The sequence below is a fragment of the Petromyzon marinus genome, chromosome 69, assembly GCF_048934315.1.
Source record: "Petromyzon marinus isolate PM22_M1 ecotype Great Lakes invasive population chromosome 69, UKy_Petmar_22M1.pri1.0, whole genome shotgun sequence".
Lineage (NCBI taxonomy): Eukaryota > Metazoa > Chordata > Hyperoartia > Petromyzontiformes > Petromyzontidae > Petromyzon > Petromyzon marinus.
In genome coordinates this window covers 3,987,571-4,012,748 of record NC_133735.1, presented here as the reverse complement: position 1 = coordinate 4,012,748, position 25,178 = coordinate 3,987,571, and the positions used below count along the sequence as shown (strand labels likewise).

The 25,178-nt window shown below is 54.5% G+C and overlaps 1 protein-coding gene across 1 annotated transcript in view; it reads left to right on the top strand.

The window, feature by feature from the left end:
- The window catches only part of LOC116957059 (uncharacterized), a 45,321-nt gene that overhangs the window by 5,641 nt on the left and 14,502 nt on the right, over positions 1-25,178 (top strand). Inside the window, exons 2-8 of the mRNA XM_032978978.2 lie at positions 170-394; positions 5,275-5,654; positions 6,169-6,354; positions 8,979-9,099; positions 9,429-9,571; positions 10,273-10,444; positions 20,062-23,780. Of these exons, the coding sequence (XP_032834869.2) occupies positions 175-394; positions 5,275-5,654; positions 6,169-6,354; positions 8,979-9,099; positions 9,429-9,571; positions 10,273-10,444; positions 20,062-23,780 (4,941 nt within the window). The 5' untranslated portion in view covers positions 170-174. The remainder of the gene's footprint in view (positions 1-169; positions 395-5,274; positions 5,655-6,168; positions 6,355-8,978; positions 9,100-9,428; positions 9,572-10,272; positions 10,445-20,061; positions 23,781-25,178) is intronic.

The following is a 25,178-nucleotide window of genomic DNA, read 5'->3' as shown; positions in this document are numbered from 1 at the left end:
CTCTCCCTGCGTCTCTCTCTCCCTGTCTCTCTCCCTGTGTCTCCCTCTGCCTCTCTCCCTGCCTCTCTCCCTGTGTCTCCCTCTGCCTCTCTCCCTGCCTCTCTCCCTGTGTCTCCCTCTGCCTCTCTCCCTGCCTCTCTCCCTGCGTCTCTCTCTGCGTGCCGGGCAGAGCGAATGGTCCCCGAGCGCAAGCGGCTCAAGAGAGACTCTGGCGGAGGAGGCGGAGGAGGAGGCACCGGCACCGTGGCGCCCGGCGCCGCCCACGGAGCCCCGAGCGCCGGCAACGGTGCGCGGGGCACGCGCCACTGCCCGCTGTCGGAGAGGCAGCAGCTGGCGCTGCTCATGCAGATCTCGGCCGCCGAGGAGGCAAACCACGCTGCAACACCGTCACTGAGTAAGTGGAGCCGTCAAACAAACTCTGTAGGACAGGGGGAGATCATACAAACTCTGTAGGACAGGGGGAGATCATACAAACTCTGTAGGACAGGGGGAGATCATACAAACTCTGTAGGACAGGGGGAGATCATACAAACTCTGTAGGACAGGGGGAGATCATACAAACTCTGTAGGACAGGGGGAGATCATACAAACTCTTTAGGACAGTGGGAGATCATACAAACTCTGTAGGACAGGGGGAGATCATACAAACTCTGTAGGACAGGGGGAGATCATACAAACTCTTTAGGACAGGGGGAGATCATACAAACTCTGTAGGACAGGGGGAGATCATACAAACTCTGTAGGACAGGGGGAGATCATACAAACTCTGTAGGACAGGGGGAGATCATACAAACTCTTTAGGACAGTGGGAGATCATACAAACTCTGTAGGACAGGGGGAGATCATACAAACTCTGTAGGACAGGGGGAGATCATACAAACTCTTTAGGACAGGGGGAGATCATACAAACTCTGTAGGACAGGGGGAGATCATACAAACTCTGTAGGACAGGGGGAGATCATACAAACTCTGTAGGATAGGGGGAGATCATACGAACTCTGTAGGACAGGGGGAGATCATACAAACTCTGTAGGACAGGGGGAGATCATACAAACTCTGTAGGACAGGGGGAGATCATACAAACTCTGTAGGACAGGGGGAGATCATACAAACTCTGTAGGACAGGGGGAGATCATACAAACTCTGTAGGACAGTGGGAGATTATACAAACTCTGTAGGACAGGGGGAGATCATACAAACTCTGTAGGACAGGGGGAGATCATACAAACTCTGTAGGATAGGGGGAGATCATACAAACTCTGTAGGACAGGGTGAGATCATACAAACTCTGTAGGACAGGGGGAGATCATACAAACTCTGTAGGATAGGGGGAGATCATACAAACTCTGTAGGACAGGGGGAGATCATACAAACTCTTTAGGACAGGGGGAGATCATACAAACTCTGTAGTGCAGGGGGAGATCATACAAACTCTGTAGGACAGGGGGAGATCATACAAACTCTGTAGGATAGGGGGAGATCATACAAACTCTGTAGGACAGGGGGAGATCATACAAACTCTGTAGGACAAGGGGAGATCATACAAACTCCGTAGGACAGGGGGAGATCATACAAACTCTGTAGGACAGGGGGAGATCATACAAACTCTGTAGGACAGGGGGAGATCATACAAACTCTGTATAACAGGGGGAGATCATACAAACTCTGTAGGATAGGGGGAGATCATACAAACTCTGTAGGACATGGGGAGATCATACAAACTCTGTAGGACAGTGGGAGATCAAACAAACTCTGTAGGAAAGGGGGAGATCATACAAACTCTGTAGGACAGGGGGAGATCATACAAACTCTGTAGGACAGGGGGAGATCATACAAACTCTGTAGGACAGTGGGAGATCATACAAACTCTGTAGGACAGGGGGAGATCATACAAACTCTGTAGGATAGGGGGAGATCATACAAACTCTGTAGGACAGGGGGAGATCATACAAACTCTGTAGGACAGTGGGAGATCATACAAACTCTGTAGGACAGGGGGAGATCATACAAACTCTGTAGGATAGGGGGAGATCATACAAACTGTAGGATAGGGGGAGATCATACAAACTCTGTAGGACAGGGGGAGATCATACAAACTCTGTAGGACAGGGGGAGATCATACAAACTCTGTAGGATAAGGGGAGATCATACCAACTCTGTAGGATAGGGGGAGATCATACCAACTCTGTAGGACAGGGGGAGATCATACAAACTCTGTAGGATAGGGGGAGATCATACAAACTCTGTAGGACAGGGGGAGATCATACAAACTCTGTAGGATAGGGGGAGATCATACAAACCCTGTAGGACAGGGGGAGATCATACAAACTCTGTAGGACAGGGGGAGATCATACAAACTCTGTAGGACAGGGGGAGATCATACAAACTCTGTAGGACAGGGGGAGATCATACAAACTCTGTAGGATAGGGGGAGATCATACAAACTCTGTAGGACAGGGGGAGATCATACAAACTCTGTAGGACAGGGGGAGATCATACAAACTCTGTAGGACAGGGGGAGATCATACAAACTCTGTAGGACAGGGGGAGATCATACCAACTCTGTAGGATAGGGGGAGATCATACCAACTCTGTAGGATAGGGGGAGATCATACAAACTCTGTAGGACAGGGGGAGATCATACAAACTCTGTAGGACAGGGGGAGATCATACAAACTCTGTAGGACAGTGGGGGAGATCATACAAACTCTGTAGGATAGGGGGAGATCATACAAACTCTGTAGGACAGGGGGAGATCATTCAAACTGTGTAGGATAGGGGGAGATTATACAAACTCTGTAGGACAGGGGGAGATCATACAAACTCTGTAGGATAGGGGGAGATCATACAAATTCTGTAGGACAGGGGGAGATCATACAAACTCTGTAGGACAGGGGGAGATCATACAAACTCTGTAGGACAGGGGGAGATCATACAAACTCTGTAGGACAGTGGGGGAGATCATACCAACTCTGTAGGACATGGGGAGATCATACAAACTCTGTAGGACAGGGGGAGATCATACAAACTCTGAAGGACAGGGGGAGATCATACAAACTCTGTAGGACAGGGGGAGATCATACAAACTCTGTAGGATAGGGGGAGATCATACAAACTCTTTAGGACAGTGGGAGATCATATAAACTCTGTAGGACAGGAGGAGATCATACAAACTCTGTAGGACAGGGGGAGATTATGCAAACTCTGTAGGACAGCGTGATATCATACAAACTCTGTCGGATAGAGGGAGATCATACAAACTCTGTAGGACAGGGGGAGATCATACAAACTCTGTCGGACAGAGGGAGATCATACAAACTCTGTAGGACAGTGGGCGATCATACAAACTCTGTAGGACAGTGGGAGATCATACAAACTCCACTCTGTAGGACAGGGGGAGATCATACAAACTCCACTCTGTAGGACAGGGGGAGATCATACAAACTCCATTCACTCTGTAGGACAGGGGGAGATCATACAAACTCCACTCACTCTGTAGTACAGGGGGAGATCATACAAACTCCACTCACTAGAACAGGGGGAGATCATACAAACTCCACTCATTCTGTAGGATGGGGAGATTCTGCAAACTCCACTCATTCTGTAGGATAGGGGGAGATCATACAAACTCCACTCACTCTGTAGGACAGAGGGAGATCATACACACTCCACTCTGTAGGACAGAGGGAGATCATACAAACTCCATTCACTCTGCAGAACAGGGGGGGATCATACAAACTCCACTCTGTAGGACAGGGGGAGATCACACAAACTCCGCTCACTCTGTAGGACAGGGGGAGATCACACAAACTCCACTCATTCTGTAGGACAGGGAGAGATCATACAAACTCAACTCTGTAGGACAGGGGGAGATCATACAAACTCCGCTCACTCTGTAGGACAGGGGGAGATCATACAAACTCCACTCATTCTGTAGGACAGGGGGAGATCATACAAACTCCACTCTGTAGGACAGGGGGAGATCATACAAACTCCACTCTGTAGGACAGGGGGAGATCATACAAACTCCACTCACTCTGTAGAACAGGGGGAAATCATACAAACTCCACTCACTCTGTAGAACAGGGGAGATCATACAAACTCCACTCATTCTGTAGGACAGGGGGAGAGATCTTTCAAACTCTGTAGGACAGGGGGAGATCATATAAACTCTGTAGGACAGGGGGAGATCATACAAACTCCACTCATTCTGTAGGACAGGGGGATATCATACATACTCCACTCATTCTGTAGGACAGGGGGAGATCATACAAACTCTGTAGGACAGGGGGAGATCTTTCAAACTCTGTAGCACAGGGGAGATCATACAAACTCTGTAGGACAGGGGGAGATCATACAAACTCTGTAGGACAGTGGGGGAGATCATACAAACTCTGTAGGACAGGGGGAGATCATACAAACTCCACTCTGTAGGACAGTGGGAGATCATTACAAACTCCACTCTGTAGAACAGGGGGATATCATACAACCTCCACTCTGTAGGACAGTGGGAGATCATTACAAACTCCACTCTGCAGGACAGGGGGAGATCATACAAACTCCACTCTGCAGGACAGGGGGAGATCATACAAACTCCACTCACTCTGTAGGACAGGGGTAGATCATACAAACTCCACTCTGTAGGACAGGGGGAGATCATACAAACTCCACTCACTCTGTAGGACAGGGGGAGATCATACAAACTCCACTCACTCTGTAGGACAGGGGGAGATCATACAAACTCCATTCTGTAGGACAGGGGGAGATCATACAAACTCCACTCTGTAGAACAGGGGGAGATCATACAAACTCCACTCACTCTGTAGAACAGGGGGAGATCATACAAACTCCACTCATTCTGTAGGACAGGGGGAGAGATCTTTCAAACTCTGTAGGACTGGGGGAGATCATACAAACTCCATTCTGTAGGACAGGGGGAGATCATACAAACTCCACTCACTCTGTAGAACAGGGGGAGATCATACAAACTCCACTCATTCTGTAGGACAGGGGGAGAGATCTTTCAAACTCTGTAGGACTGGGGGAGATCATACAAACTCCACTCACTCTGTAGGACGTGGAGAGAGAGAGACGCAGGCTCCAAATATCCAGCAGCACGCATCGTCAGGGTCGGGATCGAACCCACAACCTCCTGTGCACCAGGCGAGGTAGTCAACATCTCACGGTCACCGTGGGATACAGACTTGAACGTGCCGCTAGGGGGTCACCTCCATAGCTGAGCGGGCGATGGGCGACCGCCTCTTGCCGTTACAGACGGCACGGGCGGCAGCCGCGACACCGCCCCCCACCACCACCACCACCAGCTGCCACAGCATCAGCAACAGCACCCTCCACAGCACCCGCCACAGCACCCGCCACAGCCACACCCGCCACAGCCGCAGCAGCCGTCGGGTAACCGGCGTGGGTCCGGCACGGAGCCGACGCCGGCCTCGCCCGCCACGCCGCTCCCGGTGGCGATCGCCGCCACCGCCACCACCGCCGCCACGGCTGCCGCCGCCGCCGCCGCCGCCGCCACGTCCACCGCCACGTCCACCGCCACGTCCACCGCCACGTCCACCGCCACGTCCACCGCCACGTCCACCGCATCGCCGGGAACGGCGGCGTCGGCCACGCCGCTGTCTTCCCCGCTCACGGTGAGGGGGAGGAAGGGGGCAAAACCCGCGTCACAACACCACGCGTCACAACACCACGCGTCACAACACCACGCGTCACAACACCGCATTCACGACACCGCGTCACGACACCACGTCACAACACCGCCTTCACGACACCGCATCACAACACCACGCGTCACAACACCACGTCACAACACCGCATTCACGACACCGCGTCACAACACCACGTCACAACCCCCGCATCACAACACCACGTCACAACACCACGTCACAACACCGTCACAACACCACGTCATAACCCCCGCATCACAACAACACGTCACAACACCACGTCACAACACCACGTCACAACACCACGTCACAACACCCGCGTCACAACACCCACGTCACAACCCCCGCATCACAACACCACATCACAACCCCCGCATCACAACCCCCGCGTCACAACACCACGTCACAACACCACGTCACAACACCGCGTCACAACCCCCGCCTTCACGCGACCCTCCTCCCCGACTTCCGCGTGCGGCAGCAGCGGCAGCAGCGGCAGCAGCAGCGGCGTCATTCTCCGGCAAACTCTCCGGCATCGGCGACGTCCCAACCGCCGCCCGCCGCATCGCCGACGGGCACCGCAACCACCGCAACCGCCGCAACCGCCGCAACCACCGGCGCGGTCGGCACAGCTCCGCAGCCGTCAGGGACTCGCGCCAAGGACAAGGTCTCCGTTAGCTTCGCGGTTTTGCCAAACCCACGGCTACGGCGTCCCACCGTAGCCGGGGCAGAAGTAGCAGCAGAGTGCAACGTGGCGACCCAACTTGACTAAGTGCATGAGTCAAGTGGCAAAGTTCATTAGCAAAGTGAAGTCGTGAAGTTAATTAGCAAAGTGAAGAAGTGGCAAAGTTCATTAGCAAAGTGAAGTGGCAAAGTTAATTAGCAAAGTGAAGTGGCAAAGTTAATTAGCAAAGTTAAGTGGCAAAGTTAATTAGCAAAGTGAAGTGGCAAAGTTAATTAGCAAAGTTAATTAGCAAAGTTAAGTGGCAAAGTTAATTAGCAAAGTTAAGTGGCAAAGTTAATTAGCAAAGTTAAGTGGCAAAGTTAAGTGGCAAAGTTAATTAGCAAAGTTAAGTGGCAAAGTTAATTAGCAAAGTTAAGTGGCAAAGTTAATTAGCAAAGTTAAGTGGCAAAGTTAATTAGCAAAGTTAATTAGCAAAGTTAAGTGGCAAAGTTAATTAGCAAAGTTAATTAGCAAAGTTAAGTGGCAAAGTTAATTAGCAAAGTGAAGTGGCAAAGTTAATTAGCAAAGTTAAGTGGCAAAGTTAATTAGCAAAGTTAATTAGCAAAGTTAAGTGGCAAAGTTAATTAGCAAAGTTAAGTGGCAAAGTTAATTAGCAAAGTTAATTAGCAAAGTTAAGTGGCAAAGTTAAGTGGCAAAGTTAATTAGCAAAGTTAATTAGCAAAGTTAAGTGGCAAAGTTAATTAGCAAAGTTAAGTGGCAAAGTTAATTAGCAAAGTTAAGTGGCAAAGTTAATTAGCAAAGTGAAGTGGCAAAGTAAATTAGCAAAGTTAATTAGCAAAGTTAAGTGGCAAAGTTAATTAGCAAAGTTAAGTGGCAAAGTTAATTAGCAAAGTTAATTAGCAAAGTTAAGTGGCAAAGTTAATTAGCAAAGTGAAGTGGCAAAGTTAATTAGCAAAGTTAAGTGGCAAAGTTAATTAGCAAAGTTAAGTGGCAAAGTTAAGTGGCAAAGTTAATTAGCAAAGTGAAGTGGCAAAGTTAATTAGCAATGTGAAGTGGCAAAGTTAATTAGCAAAGTTAAGTGGCAAAGTTAATTAGCAAAGTTAATTAGCAAAGTTAAGTGGCAAAGTTAATTAGCAAAGTTAAGTGGCAAAGTTAATTAGCAAAGTGAAGTGGCAAAGTTAATTAGCAAAGTGAAGTGGCAAAGTTAATTAGCAAAGTTAATTAGCAAAGTTAAGTGGCAAAGTTAATTAGCAAAGTTAAGTGGCAAAGTTAAGTGGCAAAGTTAAGTGGCAAAGTTAATTAGCAAAGTTAAGTGGCAAAGTTAATTAGCAAAGTTAAGTGGCAAAGTTAATTAGCAAAGTTAATTAGCAAAGTTAAGTGGCAAAGTTAATTAGCAAAGTTAAGTGGCAAAGTTAAGTGGCAAAGTTAAGTGGCAAAGTTAATTAGCAAAGTTAAGTGGCAAAGTTAATTAGCAAAGTTAAGTGGCAAAGTTAATTAGCAAAGTTAAGTGGCAAAGTTAATTAGCAAAGTTAAGTGGCAAAGTTAATTAGCAAAGTTAATTAGCAAAGTTAAGTGGCAAAGTTAATTAGCAAAGTTAAGTGGCAAAGTTAATTAGCAAAGTTAAGTGGCAAAGTTAATTAGCAAAGTGAAGTGGCAAAGTAAATTAGCAAAGTTAATTAGCAAAGTTAAGTGGCAAAGTTAATTAGCAAAGTTAAGTGGCAAAGTTAATTAGCAAAGTGAAGTGGCAAAGTAAATTAGCAAAGTTAATTAGCAAAGTGAAGTGGCAAAGTTAATTAGCAAAGTTAAGTGGCAAAGTTAATTAGCAAAGTTAATTAGCAAAGTTAAGTGGCAAAGTTAATTAGCAAAGTGAAGTGGCAAAGTTAATTAGCAACGTGAAGTGGCAAAGTTAATTAGCAAAGTTAAGTGGCAAAGTTAATTAGCAAAGTTAATTAGCAAAGTTAAGTGGCAAAGTTAATTAGCAAAGTTAAGTGGCAAAGTTAATTAGCAAAGTGAAGTGGCAAAGTTAATTAGCAAAGTGAAGTGGCAAAGTTAATTAGCAAAGTTAAGTGGCAAAGTTAAGTGGCAAAGTTAAGTGGGAAAGTTAATTAGCAAAGTTAATTAGCAAAGTTAAGTGGCAAAGTTAATTAGCAAAGTGAAGTGGCAAAGTTAATTAGCAAAGTTAAGTGGCAAAGTTAATTAGCAAAGTTAATTAGCAAAGTTAAGTGGCAAAGTTAATTAGCAAAGTTAAGTGGCAAAGTTAATTAGCAAAGTTAATTAGCAAAGTTAATTAGCAAAGTTAATTAGCAAAGTTAAGTGGCAAAGTTAATTAGCAAAGTGAAGTGGCAAAGTTAATTAGCAAAGTGAAGTGGCAAAGTTAATTAGCAACGTGAAGTGGCAAAGTTAATTAGCAAAGTTAAGTGGCAAAGTTAATTAGCAAAGTTAATTAGCAAAGTTAATTAGCAAAGTTAATTAGCAAAGTTAATTAGCAAAGTTAATCAGTAAAATATCTCCGGCCTCACCCCCCCCTCACCACCCCCCTCACCCCCCCCTCACCACCCCCCTCACCCCCCCTCACCACCCCCCCTCACCCCCCCCCCCCCCCCCAGGTGAACAAGCGTAACGATCGTGGGGAGACTTCGCTGCACCTGGCGGCCATCCGCGGTGACGCGAGGTTGGCCAGGAGCCTCATCGACCGCGGAGCGCTCGTCAACGTCAAAGACTTCGCCGGTGAGGTGGTGGGGGGGCGCTGATGGGGGGGTGCTGGTGGGGGGGGGGCTGGTGGGGGGGGTGCTGGTGGGGGGGTGCTGGTGGGGGGGTGCTGGTGGGGGGGGGCTGGTGGGGGGGTGCTGGTGGGGGGGGGCTGGAGCCCCACAGAACGACGTTTGTGGCGGTGCCGTCAAACGCGACGAAATCTCCCTCGGAGTTTCTCTCGAACCTCCGTCTCGAGCGTGGAGGTGTCCACCCCTGGCCCCGCCCCTCACCCCCTGGCCCCTCCCCTGGCCCCGCCCCTCACCCCCTGGCCCCGCCCCCTCACCCCCTGGCCCCGCCCCCCCCAGGCTGGACCCCGCTGCACGAGGCGTGTAACCGCGGCCACCGCGACCTCGCTGAGCTGCTGCTGCTGTCGGGCGCCCAGGTGAACACGCGGGGCCTGGACGATGACACCCCCCTGCACGACGCCGTCACCAACGGCCACGACGAGGTGGGGGCCGGGGGGGGCCGGTGGGGGCGGGGGGGGGGGGGTTGGGGGAGGGGGCTGCCGCTGGGGGTGCCCCTAGGCTAAGGCTGCGCAGCAGCAGCAGCTGTCACCGCTACCCCTACTGGCAGAGTTATGCACTTGCCCCTACACCCTGCTACAGGCTACACGGGGCACCCTTTGTCTGTGTGTCTATAGGCACTGCTGCTGCTACTCACAGCACTTGCCCCTACACCCTGCTAGAGGCTACCCGGGGGCACCTGTGTCTGCGTGTCTATAGGGCACTGCTGCTACTACTCACAGCACTTGCCCCTACACCCTGCTAGAGGCTACCCAGGGGCACCCTGTGTCTGTGTGTCTATAGGGCACTGCTGCTACTCGCTACTCACAGCACTTGCCCCTACACCCTGCTAGAGACTACCCAGGGGCACCCTTTGTCTGTGTGTCTATAGGCACTGCTGCTACTACTCACAGCACTTGCCCCTACACCCTGCTAGAGGCTACACGGGGACCTTTGTCTGTGTGTCTATAGGGCACTGCTGCTACTACTCACAGCACTTGCCCCTACACCCTGCTAGAGGCTACCCGGGGGCACCCTGTGTCTGCGTGCCCCACGCTGGCGCCGTGTGCAGGTGGTGCTGCTCGCCACTAGCAGCACCTGCCCCTGCACCCTGTGTCTGGGTGCCCCACGCTGGCGCCGTGTGCAGGTGGTGCGTCTGCTGCTGCACTTTGGGGGCGACGCGATGCAGCCCAACCGCACGGGCGAGCGTCCACTGGACGTGTCGCCATCGGCCGCCCTCACCCACCTGCTGCAGCAGCAGCAGCAGCGCAGATCCACAAGTTCGGGCGGGTGCACGCACGACTCTCCTGCCTCGCGAGGTGAGGGAGACTCACACACTCACACGCTCACCCTCGCACTCACACACTCACCCTCGCACTCACACACTCACACACTCACACGCTCACCCTCGCACACTCACACACTCACACGCTCACCCTCGCACACTCACACACTCACCCTCGCACTCACACGCTCACCCTCGCACACTCACACACTCACACGCTCACCCTCGCACTCACACGCTCACCCTCGCACACTCGCACACTCACACGCTCACCCTCGCACTCACACGCTCACCCTCGCACACTCACACACTCACACGCTCACCCTCGCACACTCACACACTCACACGCTCACCCTCGCACACTCACACACTCACACGCTCACCCTCGCACACTCACACACTCACACGCTCACCCTCGCACTCACACGCTCACCCTCGCACACTCACACACTCACACGCTCACCCTCGCACTCACACGCTCACCCTCGCACACTCACACACTCACACGCTCACCCTCGCACACTCACACACTCACACGCTCACCCTCGCACACTCGCACACTCACACGCTCACCCTCGCACACTCACACACTCACACGCTCACCCTCGCACTCACACGCTCACCCTCGCACACTCACACACTCACACGCTCACCCTCGCACACTCACACACTCACACGCTCACCCTCGCACACTCACACACTCACACGCTCACCCTCGCACACTCGCACACTCACACGCTCACCCTCGCACTCACACCCTCGCACGCTCACCCTCGCACTCACACACTCACATACTCACCCTCGCACTCGCACTCACACGCTCGCACTCGCACGCTCACCCTCGCACTCACACGCTCACCCTCGCACTCACACGCTCACCCTCGCACACTCACACACTCACACGCTCACCCTCGCACACTCACCCTCGCACTCACTCACTCACCCTCGCACTCACACACTCGCACGCTCACCCTCGCACTCACACGCTCACCCTCGCACTCACACACTCACCCTCGCACTCACACACTCACCCTCGCACTCACTCACTCACCCTCGCACTCACACACTCGCACGCTCACCCTCGCACTCACACGCTCACCCTCGCACTCACACACTCACCCTCGCACTCACTCACTCACCCTCGCACTCACACACTCACACGCTCACCCTCACACTCACACGCTCACCCTCGCACTCGCACGCTCGCACTCGCACGCTCACCCTCGCACTCACACGCTCACCCTCGCACTCACACGCTCACCCTCGCACTCACACGCTCACCCTCGCACTCACACGCTCACCCTCGCACTCGCACGCTCACCCTCGCACTCACACGCTCACCCTCGCACTCACACGCTCACCCTCGCACTCACACGCTCACCCTCGCACTCACACGCTCACCCTCGCACTCGCACTCACACGCTCGCACTCGCACGCTCACCCTCGCACTCACACACTCACCCTCGCACTCACTCACTCACCCTCGCACTCGCACTCACACACTCACGTTCACTCGCTCACACACTCACGCACTCGCTCACTCACACACTCACACACTCGCTCACTCACACACTCACACACTCGCTCACTCACACACTCACGCTCGCTCACACACTCGCGCGCACACACTCACGTTCACTCACACACACACTCACACAAGCACTCGCTCACACACTCACGTTCACTCACTCACACACTCACACACTCGCTCACTCACACACTCACACACTCACGTTCACTCGCTCACACAATCACGCTCGCTGACACACTCACGTTCACTCACGTTCACTCGCACACTCACTCACGCACTCACTCACACACACACACATACACTCACTCATACAACAACAACAACCGCCATTCGCCACTAAGTGGCGGTGACGTCACCACGACGCTTGTGCCAGGCTATGTGCACCCTGAGGCCACGTGAAGTGTCGAACGCCCGCTGGCAGGAGGTCACGGGGCAGACCCAGGTGCCACGGGTCGACTGACTGAGATGACTGGCTGATGCACCACCTGTGCCCCCTACTGTGCCAACCTGCTGTGCTTTAGCCACCCGGCGCTCCGCTCGTTGTTGTGAGCGTCGCTCCTCCGCCCTCCGTTGTTGTTGGAGGGCGACTACCTCCAACTGCCCAGTAGCATCCTTCACGAGCCTCCTCCACAGAGGCCGATCTTGACACCGCTGGTACCAGTCATTGGCAAGTCCACTCAGCTCCACGTCCTCCTGTACCACATCACTCCATCTCTTGTCTAGCCCGTGCCGCGCCCGCTTTGCCCCCTCAATCCGGCCGAACAAAAGCTGTTTCGGCATGCGGTGGCTGGGCATGCGGGCTACATGACCCAGCCATCGCAGCCTTGCCCGCCGGAGGAGCTCACCGATGGGACCTTGCCCAGATCTTTCAAGGATTTGTGAGCTCCTCACACAATCCAGTCTGGTTAAACCCAGGATGGATCGTAGGCAGGCCAGCCTAAATGTTTATAACCGGCGAAGATGTTCCATTAGGGGGGTCCACGTTTCGCAAGCGTAGAGAAGGGAGGGAATGACCGTGGCCGAGAAGACCTGAAGCTTAGTGCGGAGCGACAGACCAGGTAGCTTCCACACAGCGTTACGCAACCGATGAAAAGATATTGCCGCTCGACTGATTCGGAGTGAGACCTCTGCTGTTAAACTGGAGCCAGTCATAAGCACACTGCCCAGGTATGGGAAACTCTCCACTCTCTCCACAACTGCCCCATCACCGATTGGGAGTTGAGGGGGTGGAGTGTCCGATGGTACAAAATACCCAGGCAGGTGCTTAGTTTTGGTGGGGCTGATGGTAAGGCCCCACCTCTTAGTGGCACGCTCCAGTCTCAGCAGCAGCGTCTCCAATTCCTCCTCTGACTGAGCAGCTATTACCAAATCATCAGCATACATAACGTGGTTGAGCAATAGGGAGCCATCCCTTGACCGCACCCGGGCATCGATCAGCCTCCCATTATATCTGTACCATATAGAGATTCCCCCGGTACAGCTATTGAAGGCTTCACGAACTACGTGGTCAAAATAGATGTTAAATAATGTGGGAGCCAGAGGACATCCCTGTCGCACCCCAAGGTGTACAGGGAATGGCTCTGACTCCCGGCCACGTAGTTTTACCCGGGCCCGCTCACCATCATGAAGGTCCTTAATGATCGTGAGCAGAGGGTCAGGTACTCCAAAAGCACGAAGAACCACCCAGAGCCCAGGCCTACTGATGGTATCATAGGCCTTGACCAGGTCAATAAAGCAGAGATATAGGTCTTGTTGGAATTCCCTACACCTCTGCTGTAGCAGACGGACATAAAATATGGCATCTGTGCAGGACCGCCCCATCCTGAAACCGCATTGGGGCTCCGCAAGCCTCTACTCAGCGTGCCTGGCAAGGCGATGCTGAATAATCCTTGCCAGGACCTTTCCCGGCACACTGAGGAGTGAGATGCCCCTGTAGTTGTTACAGTCTGTGCGGTCCCCCTTCTTAAAAAGGGGGAACACCAGGGCATCCTTCCAATTCTGCGGAACCCGTCCAGTGGTCCAGACTGTTGTTATGATGTCATATAGGGCAGTCTGTGCACAAACGCCACCCTCCCTCAGCATTTCGCTTGGGAGATCATCTCTGCCCGCTGCCTTTCCTGGTCTCAGACTCCGGATCGCCTTCAGTACTTCCTCAACAGATGGCACCTCAGCCAGCCACTCACAGGGGGTGACTTCTTCCAATATTTGAGGCACCGCAGCCTCAGCAGGGTCATCCTCCCTTTGTGCCACGATGTTTTCCTGGCTGAGGGATTTTCCCTCCCCCAGGACCTCACAGAAATGCTCAGCAAATCTGCAAACCTGTTCCTGGGGGTCGGAGATTGGATCACCGTTTTTTCCCCTAATGATGGTAATAGGTGTGGCGCTGCAGGTTACTTTTTTGATGGAGTTAAATAGAGATTTGTGATCACGGGCCACTGAGGCAGACTCTATCTCCTCAGCAACCCGCGACCACCACCCATCCTTGCAGCGCCTCACGGGTCTCCGAACCTCCGAGCGAAGGCTGCGGTAAGCCTCCTCATTCTCTGACGTGGGATTCTGTAGCCGATGGCAGTGGGCCTGTTGCTTTTTCTCAACCATCCTGAACACCTCCTCTGTCAGCCAGGGTCTCTGGGGAGGTCTGGACCGCGTACCCAAAGCAGCCATTGCAGCTGCATGAGTCACAGTCCTAAACTTCGCCCATTTACCCTCTACATCAGGAGGAGTCGGGGACGATGCCAATCCCAGCTGCAAGCGATGATGAAATTCTCGCTTGCAACTTTCATCAGATAACTGAGACCAGGCCACTTTAGGTTGGAATGGGGTCCTGGGTGTACACCCACCACCGGAGTGGAAGAATGGCAGGCGCATCTTACAGATGACTAGTCGATGGTCAGAGGGCAGATCAGCTCCACGGTAGGTCCTGGTGTCAAGGACATGGGCTCGCACACACTGTATCTCACACACACTCTCACACACACTCTCACACTCACACACTGTATCTCACACATTGTATCTCACACACACTCTCACACTCACACACTGTATCTCACACTCACACTAACACACTGTATCTCACACACTGTATCTCACACACTGTATCTCACACACTGTATCTCACACACTATCTCACACACTGTATCTCACACACTGTATCTCACACACTGTATCTCACACACTGTATCTCACACACTGTATCTCACACACTGTATCTCACACACTGTATCTCACACACTATCTCACACACTGTATCTCACACACTGTATCTCACACACTGTATCTCACACACGTGATCGTGTGTTTTTTTTCCTCCGGGTCGTCCGGTTTTGCCCTCTACATTCAGAATCGACGTCCGTTTAGATTATTTTGCCACTATATATTTCCACATGATGATCGGTGCCTTGGTTAAGCAGCTGTCGTTTTTGATGGCCAGGTTGCTTCTGAATAAGAGCTGTACAGGGTGCTTAAAAAAAAATGTAAACACTAATATGGGACGATTGTATTTAATGGAAAAAGAATGGACAATACTACACCGTAACATGATAACAAGTGTAATGTTAATAGCTTCAAAAAGTCTCCGCTTGCTCACCATCATTGTCGACACGTGCCTGGAATCTTCCCCAGGTGGTCTCCAGAGCCTGGAGGCAGCACATTTCTCGTGGTATTGTTGCACATTCTCGCAAGTGTTGACATTATTTTGAAGCACCCTGCACATAGCTCTAGTGGGGGCCTTACCTGATATCATGAAAACAAATAGTTTAATACTTTTATCTGTTCCCCCCCGTGTCTTGATGCTGAGCGTGCCGAGCCACCTCAACGATAACGAACCGTCCTGTTTGACCCGGAGGGGGTAGCGTCACACAGCTGACTTTGACAGCCTCATCCAACGCGGACTTCCATCACGTCGGTACTACCCAGCGACCGCCAGCCAAACGGCGTGCAACAAGCATCCATTGGAAGCGATGGATGCTGGGGCCCATCTCTCTCGCCTAACCTGCTGTGCCAACAACATCCAGCGGCGGGATCTGGCGTTGCTCACGGAAAAAAACGCTCACGGTGAAAAATTACCGGCGTGGGAGAGGCAGAATGCCGATCACGAGGCCTTTCGCCGCTGGCCCCGACAGACGTTCAGCACTTGAGCAGCCGTGAAACCTGGCAAAGGTCCCCGCCGGGGTCTGGACAACGTCCCCCCCCCCCCCGCCCCCCCCCCCCGAACTGTCTGAGCAAGTTTCTTCACCCGAAATTGTGTCGGAACGACGAAGGACCTCGATGTGCGTCGGCTCGTTTTGGCGATGGATGCTGGGGCCCATCTCTCTCGCCCACCTGCTGGGTCAACGTCATCCACCGGCGTGATCTGGCGTTACTCCCCAACGCTCGAGAAAGATTTGTCTTTGACGCACGCGGGGGGTGGGGGGGGGTGGGTGTGACTGGCTCTGGCTCCAGACACCATGAGGGGGGTGGACAGTCCTCTACTCGGGGCAGGAGACTATCAGGCGACAGGGAATAGCTCTTCTGCAGCATCTCACGTCGTAAAATGAGGAGGCTTACCGCAGCCGTCGCTCGGAGGTTCGTAGAGCCGTGCGGCGCTGCAAGGATGGGTGGTGGTCGCGGGTTGCTGAGAAAATGGAGTCTGCCTCAGTATCCTGTGATCGCATCCATCAAAAAAGTAACTTGCAGCGGCACAGATCACCATCATTAGGAGATATAAAAGTGATCCGATCGCCGACCCCCAGGAACAGGTTTGCAGATTTGCTGAGCATTTTTGTGAGGTCTTGGGGGAGAGGAAATCCCTCGGCCTGGAAAACATCGTGGCACAAAGTGGGGATGACCCTGCTGAGGCTGCCGTGCCTGAAATATTGGAAGAAGTTGTTCACCCCCTGACTTCTTCCAGCACCATCTGCTGTAGAAGTAGCGAAGGTGATCCGGAGTTTGAGACCAGGAAAAGCATCGGGCAGAGATGATCTCCCAAGCGAAATGCAGAGGGAGGGTGGCGTTTGTGCGCAGACTACCCTACATGACATCATAAGAACAGTCTGGACCACGTAACGGGTTCCACAGGATTGGATGGATGTCCTGGTGGTCCAACAGGATCTATATCTTTACTTTATTGACCTGGTCAAGCCTATGATACGATCAATAGGCCTGGGCAGGCTCAGGTAAAACTACATGGCCGGGAGTCTGAGCCATTCCCTGTTCATCTTGGTGTGCGACAGGGTTGTCCTCTGGCTCCCACATTATTTTACATCTTTTTCGTGAAGCCTTCTATAGCTGTGCTGGAGGAATCTCCATCTCGTAAAGATACAATGGGAGGCTGATCAATGCCCGGATGTGGTCACAGGATGGCTGGCTATTGGTCAACCATGTTATGTATGCTGATGATCTGGTGACTTCTGCTCACTCAGAGGAGTTGGAGGTGCTGCTGAACCTGGAGCTTGCCGCTAAGAGGTGGAGCCTTTCTATCAGCCCCACCAAAACTAAGCACCTGCCTGGGTATTTATTACTCCACCCCCTCAACTCCCCATTGGTGATGGGACAGTTGTGGAGAGAGTGGATGGGTTCCTATACCTGGGCAGTGCTTCAATGACTGGCTCCAGTTTGAAAGCAGAGGTCTCGCTCTAAATCAGTCTAGCCGCATTATCTTTTCATCGGTTGCATAAAGCTGTGTGGAAGCTACTTGGTCTGTCGCTCCGCACTAAGGTTCGGGTCTTCTCGGCCACGGTCATTCCTTCCCTTCTCTACGTTTGCGAAACGTAGACTCCCCCTAATGGAACATCTTTGCCGGTTAGAAACATTTAGGCTGGCCTGCCTACGATCCATCCTGGGTTTAACCAGACTGGATTGTGTGAGGAGCTCAAAAATCCTTGAAAGATCTGGGCAAGGTCCCATCGGTGAGCTCCTCCGGCGGGGAAGGCTGCGATGGCTGGGTCATGTAGCCCGCATGCCCAGCCCATGCCGAAACAGCTTTTGTTCGGCCTGATAGAGGTGGCTAAACAGGCGCGGCATGGGCTAGAGAAGAGATGTGGTACAAGAGGACGTGAAGCTGAGTGGACTTGCCAATGACCGGTACCAGCGGTGTCAAGATCGGCCTCTGTGGAGGAGGCTCGTGAAGGACGCTGCTACTGGACAGCAACGCTGACGACAACGAGCGAAGCACCGAGCGGCTGAAACGCACCGAGTTTGCAACGTGGGGGACGCAGGTGGTGCATCGGCCAGACATCTCAGTCAGTCAACCCCTTGGCACCTGGGTCTGTCCCCATGACCTTCTGCCAGCGGGGGCGTTCGACACTTCACGTGGCCTCAACATGCACTCGGCCGGCCATGTTGCCCGCGGTGACTTCGTCGCCACTCGGTGGCGAAGGGTCGTCGTCGTCGTCGTCGTCGCAGTTGCTAGGTTTGCGGAGTGTCGCTGCCGCCACTCCGCCGTGTGAACGTGGGGAGCACGAAGACGATGGCGCGCAGACCATCGTCTCTCCGGCTGTGAAGTCCCGTCGTTGCGTTGCCGGGCCCCTACTGGTTGTTGCCCTGCTGCAGGATAGGTGGGGGAGGAGGGGGAGGAGGAGGAGTCTGTGGCTCTGGCTACTTGGGCTGATACTCTTTGGTTCTATTCGGTAAAGTCACCACGTAGGTAAAAGATAAAACGACAAAAATCACGACGTTTCGACCACAACACAAGCGGCCTTCATCAGGTGAAGGGACCAGGCTGTCTCGAGGACAGCGCTGGAGTGAAACGCAGCCACGCTCAGACCGCGGACCTTTAAGCTGTGTGCGAGGAAACAAGGTGCCTTGACAAAGGAATTAGCATAAAAAATTAGCATTTGATTGGCCGACTTAGCATAGAGGTGGTGTACGTGCGGGTGGACTTGCCGTTTGGCGCGGGGGTCGGGGAGGGGGAGTTTACCTGTGGATCCTTGCAGTCACGAAAGCTTTAAATCTACTAGGGCTGATGTCTGCCGACTCGCAATACAGGGGGTGCTTCAAAAAAATGTCAACGCTTCCGAAAATTTGCAACCACGCCACCAGAAACGTGCCCTGCGGGCTCACGAGACCGCCGGGGGAACATTCCAGGCGTGCGTTGACAGCGCCGGCGAGCAAGTGGGAGACTGACTTTTCGACGATATTGACGTCCATTAGCTATCGTGTTTACAGTGTAGTATTACCCGTCCTTTTTCTCATTAAAAACTAAAGTCCCATATAAAGTACTCTTTGGCTCTTTCGGTAAAGTCACGTAGTAGGTATAAAAAAAAATCTAATAAATTAAATGGCGACGTTTCGGGGGCAACACAAGCGTCCGTCATCGGGTGTGACAACCACAGCAAACAAATTTCTGCAGTGGGCACAAGAAGGCTGCTTGTGGCACGAGGCTGTATAGGTAAGAGAATGGGGGGGCAGAGCCAGGGAGGAGAGAGAGAGAGGGTGGGGGTGTGGTGCTGGGAAGTACGCGGGGCTGGGGGTAGGAGATGCGGATGTGAAGGCAAACTGTAAAGCAGTTAATGTTTCACCTGGTTAATAACATCCTTCCAATGATTTCTCAATTTGTATCCATCTTCTCGGTTGAAGTTACGTCTGTGTTTATATATCTGGATGGCTTCATGTAGCTCTGCAAACCTTCGGGCTACTTATCAAAGGTTTGTTCGTGAAGCCATCCAGATATACAAACACAGACGTAACTTCAACCTGGATTTGAAGTTTTCGTGACTGCCAAGGGTCCATACTCTTTGGCTCTTTCGGTAAAGTCACGTGGTAGGTATAAAAAATCAAATAAATTAAATCACGACGTCCGTCATCGGGTGTGACAACCACAGCAAGAAACAAATTGCTGAAGTGGGCAAAAGAAGGCTGCTTGTGGCACGAGGCTGTATAGGTAAGAGAGTGGGAGGCAGAGCCAGGGAGGAGAGATAGAGAGGGGGGTGTGGGGTAGGGGCAGTGGCGAAGAGCCTGAGCTCGACACAATGCTGTGGCTGGGAAGTGCAAGCTCCAGTCCTACGCCGATGTATGCTTAGTTTAATTATTCACCTCGAGTATCCGGTGCTCTCAGCCGTGCCAAATTCACGTGAACAAAAAAAAACACGTTCACCGTGGTCTTCTGTCCGCCCCCCCCCCCTGTCTATGTCCACCACCACCAGCAGTGGACACCCCGAGCAGCGAGGAGCCCGAGTCCAACCGGCACGGCGAGGCCGACGGCACGGGGACGGACGCGCCGGGATGCAGGCTTGAGATGCCGCCGCCCCCGGACAGGAAGTCGGCGCTGAGGACTTCCCTGGCGGACAGGAAGTCGCACGGGCAGCCGCCACCCACAACGGACAGGAAGCCCGAAGTGCCGCCCCCCTCGGACAGGAAGTCGCACGGGCAGCCGCCACCCACAACGGACAGGAAGCCCGAAGTGCCGCCCCCCTCGGACAGGAAGCCCGAAGTGCCGCCCCCCTCGGACAGGAAGTCACATGGGCAGTCGTCCCCCTTGGACAGGAAGCCCGAAGTGCCGCCCCCTTCGGACAAGAAGCCCGAAGTGCCGCCACCCTCAGACAGGAAGCCCGAAGTGCCGCCCCCCTCGGACAGGAAGTCGCACGGGCAGCCGCCACACACAACGGACAGGAAGCCCGAAGTGCCGCCCCCCTCGGACAGGAAGTCGCACGGGCAGCCGTCCCCCTTGGACAGGAAGCCCGAAGTGCCGCCCCCTTCGGACAGGAAGTCACATGGGCAGGCGCCCCCCTCGGACAGGAAGTCGCACGGGCAGGCGCCCCCCTCGGACAGGAAGTCGCACGGGCAGCCGCCACCCACCTCGGACAGGAAGCCCGAAGTACCGCCCCCCACGGACAGGAAGTCGCATGGGCAGCCATCACCCATCGTGGACAGGAAGTCCGAAGTGCCGCCCCTCTTGGACAAGAAGTCGCACGGGCAGCCGTCCCCCTCGGACAGAAAGCCTGAAATGCCGCCCTCCACGGACAGGAAGTTGCACGGGCTGCCCCCCTCGGACAGGAAGTTGCACGGGCAGCCCCCCTCGGACAGGAAGTCGCACGGTCAGCCGCCACCCATCACGGACAGGAAACCCGAAGTGCCGCCCCCCTCGGACAGGAAGTCGCACGGTCAGCCGCCACCCACCTCGGACAGGAAACCCGAAGTGCCGCCCCCCTCGGACAGGAAGTCACACGGTCAGCCGCCACCCATCACGGACAGGAAACCCGAAGTGCCGCCCCCCTCGGACAGGAAGTCACACGGGCAGCCCCCCTCTGACAGGAAGCCGGAAGTGCCGCCCCCCTTGGAGAGGAGGGCCGAGGGGCCTCCGTCTCCAGAGCGGAGGCCCGGGGAGCCGGCGGTGATGCCGGCGCCAGTGGTGGCCAGGCTAATGCCGGCGCCAGTGGTGGCCAGGCTTCGCGAAAGGAACCGGAGCAGCGCCGCCGCTGCCTCCGGGGCCGCTCCCCCCGTGCCCGGCGACGAGCGCGATGGGGAAGACGACGAGGAGGAGGAGGAGGAGGACGAGGAGGACGAGGAGGAGGAGGAGGAGGGCGCGGCAGGGGGAGCTGCCAGCGCCGCAGAATCTGAGCCGCAGCGGCCGGCGGGTGACCGGCACTCGCCTAGGCGGCGCCGGCAGCAGCAGCGGCGGCGGCGGAAGCGGCGCCGGCGCACGGCACCCGGCGGCGCCGGGGAGACGGCGGAGGCGGTGGAGGCGGCGGCGGAGGCCGGGGCGTCGTCCGCCGGCTCCGAGAGCGAGCCGGAGGCGCCGTCGCTCTTGGCGGCGTCCAGGGCGAGCGCCGGCGAGGCGCCGGCGGAGCGTCGCCAAACGGCGTGGCGCGCCGAAGCGGCGTCGGCGCCTGCGGAGAAGGGGAAGGCGGACGGCGAGGGGAAGGTGGTGAAGCGGCACAAGCTCGCACACCGGGGCCGGGAGCCGGCGGCGGGGGACGGCACGACGCGGTCGCTGGCGCCGGCGCCGTCGTGGAAGGAGCAGCAGAGGAGGAGGGACTCGGCGGAGAGCGGAGGGGCGGAGCGGGAGAGGGACAAGCTGGGAGACAGGGACAAGACAGACAGGGACAAGCTGGGAGAGAGGGACAAGCTGGGAGACAGGGACAAGACAGACAGGGACAAGCTGGGAGAGAGGGACAAGACAGACAGGGACAAGCTGGGAGACAGGGACAAGCTGGGATACAGGGACAAGACAGACAGGGACAAGCTGGGAGACAGGGACAAGATAGACAGGGACAAGCTGGGAGACAGGGACAAGCTGGGAGACAGGGACAAGACAGACAGGGACAAGCTGGGAGACAGGGCCAAGACAGACAGGGACAAACTGGGAGACAGGGACAAGCTGGGAGACAGGGACAAGACAGAGAGGGACAAGCTGGGAGACAGGGACAAGACAGACAGGGACAAGCTGGGAGACAGGGACAAGACAGACAGGGACAAGACAGACAGGGACAAGCTGGGAGACAGGGACAAGCTGGGAGACAGGGACAAGACAGACAGGGACAAGCTGGGAGACAGGGACAAGCTGGGAGACAGGGACAAGCTCGGAGACAGGGACAAGCTGGGAGACAGGGACAAGACAGACAGGGACAAGCTGGGAGATAGGGACAAGCTGGGAGACAGGGACAAGCTGGGAGACAGGGACAAGACAGACAGGGACAAGCTGGGAGACAGGGACAAGCTGGGAGAGAGGGACAAGCTGGGAGACAGGGACAAGACAGACAGGGACAAGACAGAGAGGGACAAGACAGACAGGGACAAGCTGGGAGACAGAGACAAGACAAACAGGGACAAGACAGACATGGACAAGGTGGGAGACAGGGACAAGGTGGGAGACAGGGACAAGACAGACAGGGACAAGGTGGGAGACAGGGACAAGACAGAGAGGGACAAGGTGGGAGACAGGGACAAGACAGACAGGGACAAGCTGGGAGACAGGGACAAGACAGACAGGGACAAGCTGGGAGACAGGGACAAGGTGGGAGAGAAGGACAAGACAGACAGGGACGAGGTGGGAGAGAGGGACAAGACAGAGAGAGACAAGGTGGGAGAGAGGGACAAGGTGGGAGACAGGGACAAGACAGAGGGTGACAAGGTGGGAGACAGGGACAAGGTGGGAGAGAGGGACAAGGTGGCAGACAGAGACGAGGTGGAAGATGAGGTGGGAGACAGGGACAAGGTGGCAGACAGAGACAGTGTGAGAGACAGGGACAGTGTGAGAGACAGGGACAGTGTGAGAGACAGGGACAGTGTGAGAGACAGGGACAGTGTGAGAGACAGGGACAGTGTGAGAGACAGGGACAGTGTGAGAGACAGGGACAGTGTGAGAGACAGGGACAGTGTGAGAGACAGGGCTCTTGACAAAGAGAGAGACGTAGACAAAGACAAAGACAGGGAGAGGGACAAAGACAAAGACAGGGAGAGGGACAAAGACAAAGACAGGGAGAGAGACAAAGACAGAGACAGGGAGAGGCGTCGTCGGGTGAAGGAGCGTGAGGCCGTGAGGACCGATGGGGGGGGAGCAGGGGGAGGGGCGCCCCCCCCCCACCGTGGAGCCAAGGACGAGCGCAAGTCCTCCTCCTCCTCCAAGGAGAACAACAACAACGCCGGCACCGCCACCGCCGGCTCCTCCGGCAGCCGCAAGTCACCGGTGCCAGGCGGCGGCAAGGCCAGGGGGCGGCCGGGCGAGTCGGCGGCGGCGGCGGCGGCCGCGGGGCACGAGGCGGCGGCCGGGGGCGGCGCCGGGGGCCGTGGCGGAGCGGCGGCGGCGGCGACGCTCACCAGCTTCGAGCTGATGCTCAGCCAGAAGGACATGGAGATGGAGCGGAGGCACCGCCACCTCAAGGGGAAGGCTCGCGGCAAGGAGAGAGCGGCGCGCAGTGCAAAGGTGGGTGCCTCCTAGCGGCGCGCTACACGCACAGCAACAACAACAACAACAGCAGCAGCAGCAGCAGCAGCCGCCATTCGCCGCTTGAGTGGCGGTGACGTCGCCACGACGCCAGTGCCAGGCCTCGTGCACGTTGAGGCCACGTGAGGTGTCGAGCGCCCGGTTACACCCAGGACTGATGCTCTTTGGTTCTTTCCGCAAAGTCTCGCGCGTAGGCATGAAGCAGAAGAATTTGAATCACGGCGTTTCGGGAGCAGCGCAAGCACCCGTCGTCCGGTGGGAAAGCCACAGCAATAAACGAGTTGCTGCAGTGGGCAAAAGAGCTGCTTTGCGGCAAGAGGTTATGTAAGGTCAGAGGGGGGAGGAGCCAGGGAGGAGAGAGAGAGAGAGAGAGGGCGGGGGGTGTGTAGCGTGGGGGAGTGGCGATCTGCCTATTGTGACGCACAACCGCTACAGCTTTGCACCGCTAGTACGACACAATGCCGGCGCTGGGCAGTCAGCGGGTCTGGCGGGTGTCGGAGGCTGAAGAAACTGGAGATGCGGATATGAAGGCAAACTACGAAGCTGTTCGGGTTTTACCTGGTCAATAACACCCTTCCAACGATTGCTCAATTTGTATCCATCTTCTCGGTTGAAGTTATGTCTGTGTTTGTATATCTGGATGGCTTCGGTAGCAAACCTTTGATAGTAGCCCGACGGTTTGCAGAGCACCTTGGTCTCGGAAAAGACAATATCATGAGAGCCCACAGCGTTGTAGCAGTGATCAGCCACGGCGGAAGAGTTAGTTCTGCCGTGTTTCAGATCTGCCTTGTGCTCGCGAATACGGTCAGATACCTGCCGTTTCGTTTCCCCAATGTAACAATCACCACCGGAGCAACTTCGTTTGTAGACTCCAGGGTATTGCATGTCAGGAATGACATCCTTCACGGATGGGATTAGATCACAGATTTTGTGTACTGTACTGAATCGGACTTGGATCTTGTGTTTGTTTAAGATTTTGGAAGTCTTTTTGGTAACGCCTGCTGTGTATGGTAACGTGATAGCTTTGATCGGCGTTCCAGGGAGTTGTTTCTCCACGGTTGGAGAAACCGCTTTGCGGATAGTACGGTCCGAATATCCATTCATCTTAAGGGCCTGGTGCACGTGTTCCAGTTCACTGGCTAGGTGGTGTTGGTCAGAAATTCAGTGGGCCCTATGGTGTAGTGTTTTGATGAGGGAATTCTTCTGTGCCGGGTGGTGGTGGGAATCAGGTTTCAGATAGGAATCTGTGTGGGTGGTTTTCCTGTAGACAGAGTGTCCCAAAGAGCCATCGGGTTTCCTCTCAAACACAACATCCAGGAATGGTAGCTTACTATCCTTCTCCACTTCCATGGTGAATTTGATGGATGGGTGTATTGC